Source organism: Notothenia rossii (assembly GCF_949606895.1).
Source record: "Notothenia rossii genome assembly, chromosome: 8".
Taxonomy (NCBI): Eukaryota; Metazoa; Chordata; class Actinopteri; order Perciformes; family Nototheniidae; genus Notothenia; species Notothenia rossii.
Window position 1 is genome coordinate 22,378,633 of NC_136906.1, and position 12,104 is coordinate 22,390,736.

At 39.8% G+C, this 12,104-nt stretch overlaps 1 protein-coding gene across 2 annotated transcripts; it reads right to left on the reverse strand.

Moving 5' to 3' along the window:
* Window positions 1-744: 744 nt before the first annotated feature.
* mrc2 (mannose receptor, C-type 2) lies at window positions 745-11,092 on the reverse strand. Of its 2 annotated transcripts, none has more exons than XM_079645835.1 (14): window positions 10,970-11,092; window positions 10,680-10,846; window positions 10,282-10,450; window positions 10,064-10,203; window positions 6,919-7,027; window positions 6,424-6,590; window positions 6,225-6,333; window positions 5,882-6,120; window positions 5,590-5,752; window positions 4,999-5,148; window positions 4,644-4,757; window positions 3,825-4,004; window positions 3,302-3,325; window positions 745-3,208 (listed from the first exon to the last, which is right to left on the reverse strand). In XM_079645835.1, exons 1-14 carry the CDS (start codon window positions 11,028-11,030, stop codon window positions 2,988-2,990), a joined length of 2,013 nt encoding a protein of 670 aa, XP_079501961.1. In that variant the 5' UTR covers window positions 11,031-11,092; the 3' UTR covers window positions 745-2,987. The 2 variants fall into 2 exon arrangements, with proteins under 2 accessions (XP_079501961.1, XP_079501960.1); XM_079645834.1 differs by having other exon boundaries at window positions 10,064-10,206.
* Between the last annotated feature and the right edge of the window lie 1,012 nt (window positions 11,093-12,104).

Below are 12,104 nucleotides of genomic sequence, written 5' to 3' on the forward strand. Positions count from 1 at the left end.
GTCAAGCCTTTTGACTTGAAACTACTTGATACCTTCCTCAAAGTCCCAAGATTCAAAAGTAGGTTATTCAAATATGTGCAACAATTGAATTAATGTTACTTTATTTCCTGTGTCAACTAAAGTCCTCTAAAATTTCATTAAGAAACGATGAAGAACTAACGTTATGAACTACAATGTGCAAAATGTGCAGGTTAGAGTTTGTTATGAGTGCATTTTGACTTTAAACCTCATAAAACAAAGTGAATGCCTTGTGACATGCATGTCTTAACATCAGACTTTTTTGCAAAAACCTGAGACTTTATTGTGACTTGGAAAACAATGACTAACTAACTAACGCTAATTAGCCGCATCTTATCAGGTAAAAATTACACATTGTTTGTATAAACCCGTACAGTCTAGACATGATTGAGGTCACACCATTTTACTAGTCCTTCTGTAAAGGTTCATGGAAAACACAGTTTCCTGGGCACTTGAGAGACAATTGTGTGAGAGGACGTGTCCCGTACAGCAGGCGGATTGTGCCATCTTGTGGAAAGACATCAACATTACCGCCACATTTTATGCATCACGTCCTTAATTCATTTTCCATCTGACTTCTAAAACTCTCAACAGAGAAAAATGACCATTATGTTTAACCAAATAGATTACTGATATTGATAGAAGAATGTTTCTCCCTGTTACAATTTCACATGAGACCATGCTCCACTAAGAATAATACAATTGAAATAACCGTGAAATCAGAAGTTTTGAGAACATAGACTTTATTCATTTAATATAAAATTGCAACAGAAACTTTCAAAAAAGTTGAACAGGTGCTTCAGCTAATATTCTCAGGGACAAAAGCTGGCCTGCGTTGCAGACGCCGAAGGGTATTTGACTTTCACATCATCACCTTGAACAGTTCACATCATTCTGCAAATAAAGACACATCTGTTCAGTAAAACTACCAGCAGAGGCCGGCCTAAGGCTGGGACAAACCACTGAACTCTTTATACTCCTCCTTCCCTGCCTTTCTCTCTTTATACATCCCTGACTCCTCCTCACACTCTTTCTTCTTCCCCCATTTTTCTCCTTCTTCTCATTTTCCTTTTTTTCAATCTTCTTTCTGACCCTTCATGTCCCTGAGCCCTTCTTCTCTGATTGGTTCCAGACGTGCCACTGAGCTCTTCTTGCCGACTCAACATTCCACAGCTGGAGACTGCACACACTCAACGCACGCACGCGCACACACACGCACGCACGCACGCACGCACGCACGCACACACACACACACACACACTCACGCACGCACGCACGCACGCACGCACGCACACACACACGCACGCACACGCACACACACACACACACACACACACTCACGCACACACGCACACACGCACACACCTCCTCCCCTCCCCCTCTATGTAAGTCCAACTCACAGAGCAAAAAAAGCAGTTTTTTTCACGGCAGCTCTTTAAGACACCAAAAGACTGAAATGTCTCCAAAGCATTTGTGCAAGCAGAAAGACGGAAATGTACTCAGAGACTTCAGCCAAGGGAAAAAAAGTTTGGGGAAGCAAATGAACTCAGAAAAATGTGGTCATTACGCTGCACAGATGTGCAATCATGAAATGACAGGGATGAAGAATGGAATGAGGTTTTCTTTTTACAAAATTGTGAATTTACTCATAAAAAACTTTCTTTGGCTCAAAGTGGTGTCATTCACCTAAGGGAAGTTTTCTTTTGTGGGGCAATGAGAGGTTCAAGTTTCTTTGTTATCCCATTAAAGTAGCGAAGCATTACCAGTCGTATGCAAAGTCAAAACACTTAATGAGACCAGCATCAATACCAAGAGAGAGATACAGAAGAATATCTTACAAAAAGCCCATACAGAGAAGTGAAATGCGGCTCATACAAATTATGCATCAGAAAAATATCAAATTGTAAACCCTTTTTCAATAGTGCATACAAAGTGAATACTGCCCTTACAAATGCTGAAACAGCACCAGATGGAAAAAGAAAAAAAACCGTTTGGCATCATTGAACAGCAGCTCTACAGTACCTTAGGGGAAATGACGAAAGGCAAGTGGATGAATAACATCAAGTTAGTAGTAGAAAGTGCCTAAATGTAGGTTGTTCCATGGAAGCTGAAAGTCTGATTGTGTAGTCTACTTAAAGTCCAGTTTTAAATACTAAGGACCGAACTTAGTATCAGTAATGTGCACAACTCTAGTGTACTGCCCTTAGACGGTCACCACTAACAATGGTCCCTGTCACCCTCCACACATTCACATTTGGACTTGTTCCTCCTCTACTTGTCTGACAGCTGGTGCTGACGTGTCAGATCATAGAGGAGGAGAGAGGCAGACTCACAAAAAACAGACATGCATCATCAGTAACAGTTCCCCACAGCAGTACAGATCATGATTCATGACAAATGAATGGGAATAACAGGAATGCAATAACAACAAAAACACCCCAATGTCAGGTTAATACTGTCATGGCAAAACAGAAACATTTAAAAAGTGAATTTGTTCCTGAAGAAAACTGTGACTGTGTATTTAGAGGACAGAGGCAAATGGTGTCGATCTGTGATTGTATGTTTTGCTCTGTATGTTTTTCAATCAAAAAGGGAACCACAAAGGAAATATATACGCCAACAAAAGCTGACATTGGCACCAGAGTAAATACTGTGGAGTTATTTCATAAAAAACGAGTAATGTTGAATTATCCCGCTTCCAGTAGATCCATCCATGGCCTTCATGAAAGCTTTTGGGGAAAAGCTGTACATATGGAAGGATCTGTGGTTTCTTGCAGAGATATTGCTAGGGCTGTTAAGTCTTGGTAAAAGAGGATTTGGAAGGCGGGAATTCAATTAAAAAAGTAAAAATCTGCTGCGCTCTACACAGCCCTTCAGCACTTTAAAAATCTTTTTTTGGTTTCAAATGAGACAACAAAAGATCAGTCAACAGTCCAAATTTTGAATTCAGCCTCTCCTGTGTCATGGTGCTACTCCGCCTGCTCGTTTAGCTCCATGTCCGACACCAGGATGTTCTTCTCTACCTGCTCAGCAAGGTTGGAGTTGGTGCGGCTGTACCGGGCCCCTTCATAGGACCCCCGGGACCCGATAGTTCGCCGGCGGTAGAAGTAGAGAATGCCAACGATCAGCAACAACAGCACCAGGGACGTCACAATGACAACAATCAGAGTGGGCAGGTGGTCACTGTCCACTAGGTAGAGGTGGAAGATGTAAAACAGGATTAGTTTCAATAATCCACTTTCAGGTGAAATAATGTATTATTCAGCCGAGTAAACATACTTACTTGTGACAGTTGCGGTTTCAGCACCTGAAAATAGTAGAATTGACAGTGAGTAAAATTGGATCACTTAGTGTCTAGTGTTGTTAGTGTGGGAGTGGTATAACATACATCTATGATTAAGAAGGAGTGGAAAGATTTAGATCACTTTACTGTATTTATATAGCCCCACCTATTAAAATATATATATTTTGGAGTCCCAAAGAGTATGTTTTTTCCTTGATTGATTTTGTATTTGGCATTCATTTTAATTGCACTTCATCTCATCCTGTGTGTTTTCCTGTGCCACTGTTTCTGCAACCTTACACACATGTGTTTTGTTCTGTTGCAGTTTCATTTTTCACTTATTTTCTTTCAACAATACAATCAAAATAGGGATGTATGCGTCTGTGAACCTATTTCAATTAATAAGCCAATATTTTTCTCTAGCTTCTTCAGCATTCATGAAACCTTAAAAATGGTTTAATATGCTCATTATAGTGGTTCTGAGAAGAACTTCCCCGTGGCTATGATGTAAGTGTGTGCTTACTTCGAGGGCGTTTGCAGATGACTCCATGTGTTCGGTTTCTGCATGAGCCTGGCTTCCACAGGCCGCTGTTGCTCTGGATCCAGAAGCAGGAGTTTGGAGATAGAACAGAGAAGGCGACATCATGTGCCTCCCAATTGGTGTAAGACATCTCTGTGTCCTCGGTCCAAACCAGACCTCTACCTGCAGTAGGAACACACACACACACACACACACACACACACACACACACACACACACACACACACACACACACACACACACACACACACACACACACACACACACACACACACACACACACACACACACACACACACGCACACACGCACACACGCAGGCACACACACATTCAGTGGAGTTTCAAACACATTCAAGAACTGTTTCAATAGTTTTATCTTAAGACAAAATGATTAGTTATATCCTGTTCTGCTTGACATTTATTTTTAGTCAATATATTCAGTTCTTCCCATTAGCTTATCAAGCACATTTCAGGGTGTTTTACTTTAATTATCCAATTACACTAATAGATAATAATGCAATTGGAATTAATAAATTTTACCTTTATCTCATTTATTTGACACGAGAGCATTAGTCTTAATTAGGTTTCCTGTATTTAATTAAGACGTTTCATGATTATTCTATCAAAGAAATTATAATCAGGTAAAACTTTCTGACTTATATGGAAGAAGAAATAAAAAAAATCTTTAAAAGCAGCCTTAAATTAATAATCTTGGACGAAAACAACTTTTGAAAATCTGTAGGTTAATAAGTTTGCAGCTGTAGAGGGTGATGTAACTTTCTGATGCAACATTGCAGGACCTTTAACACTGATGCCTAGCCAAGCTCCATGCGCCTGCTCTGCATAGCTCTGGATGTGTTCCCACACAAATCCGTTTTCTGTCTCGTCCAAGATAGAGAGAAGTTCAGCTCCCACTAGAAGAGAGAAAAGGGAAAGAAGCACAGAGAATTAACAAAAGAGAAAATGGAATTGATCATGTAAGGATGTCTAACAACGGTGCAGACAGTTCAGTGAATAGCTGTTCTAAATGTAGACATATCGATGCATTTTTTTGTCAATTATGTCTGCGGTGCAGAAGGTCAGAAGTGTTGCACTTAATTGGCTTTCAGGATCACGAAATGTACGGGCGAGGGAGCTTATGAAACTCTTTCCTACCTTGTTTACAGGATGTTCGTGCATCCTGCTGCAGTCTAAGACTTTGCAGATTAAAGGCATAACAGTTGTGTCTGAAAGGCACCCACGCCCACTCTCCCAGAGAGTGGGGGCACTGGCCAGGGAAGACCCAGTCGTGCAGCACAGGGTCATCTGGCAAGGAGAAAAACAAAATAGTTAATTACATTTAATGCAACAAATGTTTTTTAGACTGCAAAATAATAAGACAGAAAATGCTGTAATATGGGTGATAGCAAAAAAGTTTTCATAATAATGTTTAGGGCTGATATTGTTTGAGGGTGCACTGGTAAACTGTTGGTTTAGATCTGTATATTGGTTCGGAGGGGGTGAAAAAGTAGTACAACTTTGTGTGTCTATTCATTGTTAAAACTGCATATCCTTTGTTTCAACTTTGCATTTCTTGAGTCAGTAATAAAGGGGGGAAATATTTAGTGAATGCGGACATGTTATCAGAGAAAATGACAGATAATGTTTTCAAACAACAGCACTGTGTGTGGCTTTATGGTGATTTGGTTTGTGCATTTTTGCAAAATTGCAATTGATTTGTATTCATTTGTTACATTACAAACGTACCACTCATTTGACAGATAGCAGCGTCCAGTTTATCATCACAGGAATTCATAATCCACTGTCCAGTAGTGGTCATGTGACCGCATCCAGCTGTCTGATGCGGCTCCCCATATTTCCAGTTTGTATACGTCACTTCTTCTTCACCCAGCCAGGTGAATCTCCGTCCCTGAGAAAAAACAAGTTGCTATAAACAGTCTCCTCAGGCAGGACAATAACTTTGTAACTGTGTACCTCTAAACGTCTTAACATGTGTCTTAATATTATAATCAGACACACGGTGAGGTAACAGGCTCACTCCATAATTGTAGAGTCCTATCCATGCGGGCTGGTGCAGGCTGTTGATCAGGAGTGTGAGATAAGCCTGCTGGTAGGGATCCTTCAACATGGCCAGGGTCCCATTCAAAGATTCACAGAGGTGCAGTGCTCCGATCCAGTCCAGACGCTTCTCCACAACCCGGTAAGTCACTCCACCCAGCTCAACAGGCGTTGACAGGGAGGCAGGGATAAGGACCGGGGCTCGGGGCAGACCTGAATCTGAAGAAATAACAAAGTTGCACAGAATGGTTCAAGTCAACTTCTCTTTTTGGTCCAAATTCTCTACACTTTTTTAAAGCAGAAAACGTTTGTGGACATCATACCTTGTTGCCTTTGACAGATGAAGCCATTACTTTCCATCTCACAGGCTCGGGAGGCCCACATGCCGGTGTTCTTCTGTGGGTTCCCATGAATCATCACCACACAGTTTCCCTGGGAGAGGACAGAAACATTTTCAGAACAGGAACAGGTTGAGGATAGCATCACAACTTGTGTGCTTATAGGCGAGTGTTGTGGGAGTACCGGGGTCCTGTTGTGGTGTGGTCCGCTGTTGTCGAGGGGCTCTCCAGGAGCCCAGTTGGTGTAGCTCAACAGGCCTGGCTTGGCCCACTGGAAATTACCTTTAGAGTCTGAGGTCAGACCCACCCATAGGTCAACACTGGCATTTTGAAGCAGGGTGGTGACGAAGGCTGAGAGAGGAATTGATTGCATCAGTGTGAATGTTGACAGTGAGACTCAGTGAGACTCAGTAATGAATAAAGCGATTCCAATTGAAACTAAAATGACACTTGGAGTGCACAGAGGGATGCAACAACATAATCTGCTTGGCAGGGTCAATGAAAAGACTGATGCTCTAACATGCTACATCAATCTGACGCTCACCATGTCATACCAGACATTTATCTACTAAAAGTAGTAGGATCTGAAAGGTGAATAATGTACATTCAAGTAGAGAGATGAATTCATGAACCTTTGTTTAACATTGTGCTGGATGTTTTTGTATTATGCTGTTATTACCTTGCTCCAAATGATTGGAAACCACTGCCGGTACACCTCCCTGCGTTTCACATTTCAACTTGGTTGCAGACCATGTGAGTCGGTGTGACTGATCAAATGCTCTGAAACACTGCAGAAACACCACAAGTCATTGCAATCATTTATTAATTTAATATTGATCAGGTTAGGTTGAGTTGGAAACAGAGCAGGTGCCTGAAAACAACAGTTTTCTTACCTGCCTATATGATATACTTCTTTGATGCATTTGATACATCCTGAATCCTTTATATTTCTATACTACCATTAACCAAGCAATTTACTATTTATAAACTCACATTCTTACATTTTGTTCAGTTGGACTTTGCAAACACATTGTTCAAAGTAAGTAAACAAGATAACACGTACATAGTCAAAGTTGAGAACAAATGCAATACAAATATGTGGGTACAACTTTAAAATAAGACTACCCTTATAAAGGATTCATAAAGGGTTTATAATTAGGTTATTAATTAGGTTATAAACACTTTATTAATCATTAAGAACCATTTATAAACCAGTTCTAACATAGTTTTCATACACCAACACAGGCTCACTATTTGGCAAGATGGATAAGCCTTATATTGGCTACCTAACCTACTTAGTGTTCTTCATCAGCCACCATCTTGGTATCTGTGGTTCACTGAGTTGATTCTCCCCCCATCCATCTTGATGTTTCTTGGCATCTCTTCATGACCATTTATTTATCAGTTACTAATATTTATAATTTGTTTAAGTCATATTAAGCCTTAAAGTTATGCATAAATAGCCATGGCTCTATGTCAATTATCGGGTTTCATCATATGCCATAAAAGATGATGTCGCTATAACTCCTATGAAAATGTTCAAAAAGTGCTCAAACTTCACGTGTGCTAACAGTCCAGCCGTGAAGACATCTACGGGACAGTTTTGAGATTTCTTCAAATGTCGTTGCCATGGCGACGCAATGCTCCCAATGAAACACGGTTTTCTCATAACTTCAGTGAAAATGCTCCAAATGGCCCAAAACTTCACAGGTTTGGTAACGATGCAGCCATCAACGCATCTAAGCGTATTATGGGATGTCATCAAATTCCGTTGTCATGGCGACAGATCATTTACCATCAAGTTAGTTCAAAAGTTTGCAGTTCAAATATTCTGCTGCTTTTCCAAGCCTTTTTACTTTCTTTTCTTCTCTCTTCACACATTCAAGCCCCCAGGGTTCATGTATCATTTCAATCTAAATTCTTCACTTTCTTCTTACACATTACATTTCAGCATAGCAGTTTAGCGTCAGCTTTTCAGCATAAAGCATTCCCACACATTTCTTCAGGAATTGCATTCTCTAGTTTAAATTTGCTATGCTCGATTATGTAGAAAAGCTAATGTCAAAGTAGTGTTGAACAGCGGCGTAGTGTATGTGAAATTAACCTCACAATGAGATGTGTGTATATTACAAATAATAATGTCATATTTCAAGATGATTACTTCGATATTACAATATGGTTGGTTGAGCTGGAGTTCATTATTAAGATTACACATTAACGTCACAGTCATATCTGAAGAACGAACCCAAAACTTGTTATTTTTATTATTTGTATTACCAAATTGGTAATTGGTAATACCAATGCTGATAAAGTAAACTATCTGATTTGAGTATTTATGTCTGGGAGAAGGTACTGTACCCAGTTCCTATGTTTGGCAGTTATAGACTGGGCTTTCTTGTACAAGAGAATAACACAAAATAAAAAAATAAAAAATGCACCATTCCTGTATAATTATCCTTAAATGATGTTATACAGTATGGCATTTTGAAACATGATGTGCAACAATTTTTACTGTAAATTGTGTGCATTTTGTTGTTAACTAAGATGATGTTATGATTTATTTTTTGTTAGTATGCACGTCGTGGACGCTTTGGACATACCTGAAGAAGGAAGAAATGGGTCTTCGGAATGATGGGAGTTAAAGACAAAAGTCGGAGACTAGTGTTGAAACTAGTGGAGAAACGATCAAGATGCCACCTTGTCCCTCTGATTAGGCGTCATGTTAAGTCAGGAAGTAGCATTATTAGTGATGAGTGGGGGGCATACAGGAAAGTGCTGAGGAACATGGGGTACAACCACTACACCATAAACCACAGCAGGTGGTTTGTGAACCCCCAGACTGGCAGTCATACCCATGAACATGTCCGTAGACTGAGAGGAAACCGTACAGAGAGTTTGTTGGAGGAACACCTCAAGGTTCTTGAATGGTCATCTTGGCTTGGCTCTGCTCACCCTGATGGACTGCTTGGGCGCTTGTTCAAGGATACACAAAGCCTTTCCAGTATCAGTACCATTATGTCTTACCAAGTCTTTCATTTATGTCTGAGAAAACCTTTGATGTTTGAATACGTGTATCAGTCATACTAAATAGTCATTATTTTGAGTCCTGATTTTCTTCATGTGTGAAGAAAATGTTTTGCTTGGTTCTGTTGCATCTTACTTTGAATTTCATGTGAAAAATGTGTATTAGGTCAGCGTGAATGTTATAACTCATTCATAAATGGACATGTGTATTAAACTTAAAAAAAACGCATCCTTTCAGTAGTTATAAATGTTAGTGTCTCATCAATAGATGGTGATGTGTTTCACGCTTTACAATAAGGCTCCCTTTTACCAATTATAAATGGTAGTAACTCATTAATACATGGGAATGTGTTTTACACTTTACAATAAGGCTCCCTTTTGGCAGTTATACGTGTTAGTAACTCATTCATAAATGGTCATAAGAGATGCCAAGAAACATCAAGATGGAAGGTGGGAGAATCAACTCGGTGAACAACAGATACCAAGGATGCTGGCTGGCTGATGAAGAAGAAGACGAAGTAAGCTAATATAAGTCTTAGCAGTACAGATAAATGTGGGCTCACTATTTGGCAAGCAACTGGTCACAGTTGCCATGTTTATCTCATGTCTTATAAAAGCTTATTCATGATTTATAAAGTGTTCACAACCTAATTAATAAATTAATTACAAACTATTAGTAAACCCTTTATAAGGGTAGTCTTATTGTAAAGTGGTACCTATTCAGAACATAAATATTCAGAATGAGATTAATAAAAATGATAAAACCCCCAGTATGATCTCCTAGTGTGTTGAAGCTCTACCTTATGTTGGAAGGAAGACCATCCGTCATGGCAGCCTGCAGGTGGGTGTGGGATTGAGGGGGTTGGAGGGATGGTGCCTGTGACATTCACTCTCTTACAGATGTAGGGAAGGTCAGAGTGGCACTTCTGATCAGCCCAATCTGCTGTTTGGGAGTGGAAAATACATGTATGTGTATTCAAATATGTCTCTTGAGGTCTCACATTTCGGCTTTTCTTACCTTTGTTGGCAGACATGTGGATACACCTGCGATCACGGCTGACTGGGTGGGGCCTACCAAGGGCCCAGGACACGTAATTGAGCACCGAGTTGTCAGACCAGTGGAAACGGCCATCATTCTCGTAGGTGTGAAGCCCCAGCCACCAGTTGTCCCCATGTGTCTTCGACATCTAAACGTGAGATAGAAACTGTGAAAGGTGTGTTGAGGCCTCACAGCCTTTAAGTCTGCCATGCAGAATAAAGACAATAATTACACAGACCACAAACAGGTTGCTGCTTGTAAGGTATTTCACAGAGTTTTGCCCTTGTTAAACGGAACTGCCTGCTTAACCACAAGTAATTATTTGCATTTTTCTATAATGTCATCTCGAATGAATTTTTTGATAAAGTGTGCAGTGCCTTGCTTAAAGTGTTGGCAAGAAAAGCTTCTTCCTCAGCTGAGTGGACGGAGGCCAGTGAGGAATAAAACCAGGAGCATATCCTTCGGGCCTGGTCCCAAGTGCTGCGATGGTCAAAAAGTCTATATTCAGCCTCCTGGAAGCCAACCCACTCCGGGGAAGTGCTGCCTGACAGGGGGAGAGAAGAAAGATAGATAGTCATGAGAAATAATAGGAAGGTTTAGATAGAATCCCTTTGGAAATAAATTCAATATGCTGAGAGAAGTTCAAACCTTAGAGAAAAACACTGACCTTCAGATTCTTCTGGTTCCGCTTCAACAGTACCTGAAACAACACACATCATAGATTTCATTCATGAAATACATAATGTGGGAGACTCTAAATGCAATGAATGAAAACTGGAAATCTTGAGAGACTTGTATCAGAGTAATGCTATGGGTGGAGAGGGTATATATATAGATTATTAGAAAATGTTCATTGTGAAAACGAATACAAACATTACTAATTCTGGCAGATGATTTAAAGGTAAAGTGTTTAACATTTATGCATTCAAATGTCTAAAAATGTCTAGACCTTTGTTGAAAATGTTTTGAGTGGTTTAATGAAATGATCCCAACAATTTTCAGATTAAGATGAATGCCATATTTGTTTTGAGTTAACTGTTTTTTTTTTGTTTACGATAAGTCAACCAGATATGGAGTTGTCATCCTTTTGCACATGAGTCAGCTTGAAGTTGTCTCACAGAAGCTGTCTTAAATTACCATTTTATCCAATTTGAGCAACATTTTTACTGTACACTTTTTTAGATCTTGGTCGTTTTGACTTTATATTTTAAAATGTTTATTCAATAAACCTAAGTTTATCAAAAAATACTTTCAGCAAACATTTCTGGATGGTTCGCAGCTTCTCCTATCGTGTCTACTGTTGAAACGCTGATTTGTAAATGTTTTTACCATTTTCAATCAGTAAGTCCATTGATTTTGTAAAAGAGAAAACATCTGTGGATAACTTTGCTCCTGGTAAAAACCTACTGAACGATGAACAATGAGAGACTGAATTGTCAATGACCCTCTTTTATTATTGTTATTGTTATTACATATTATGTCTATTGTTAACGGTAGGGTATATAAGTTTGAGAAACTGGCTCGAGATCGCTAGAATTTGAAAATACACGACCGGAGAAAATCTGCCACTTCCTTATAGAGCCCCTCCTCCAACACACACGAACGCGCACATGATGAGGGCACGAGATAAGTTTGTGCACAGATGGAAGGCTGACAGGCAGGTAGGCCATCCAGTTATTTTAGCCTGGTCGGCTAAAAGCTAAAATGATTGGTCGTACTTTTTACAGCATTACAGCTTCCACGGAAGACATTTTTTTATGGAGTTTTTGTCTAAACACTTAAGATATTCATTGCTATCGGGA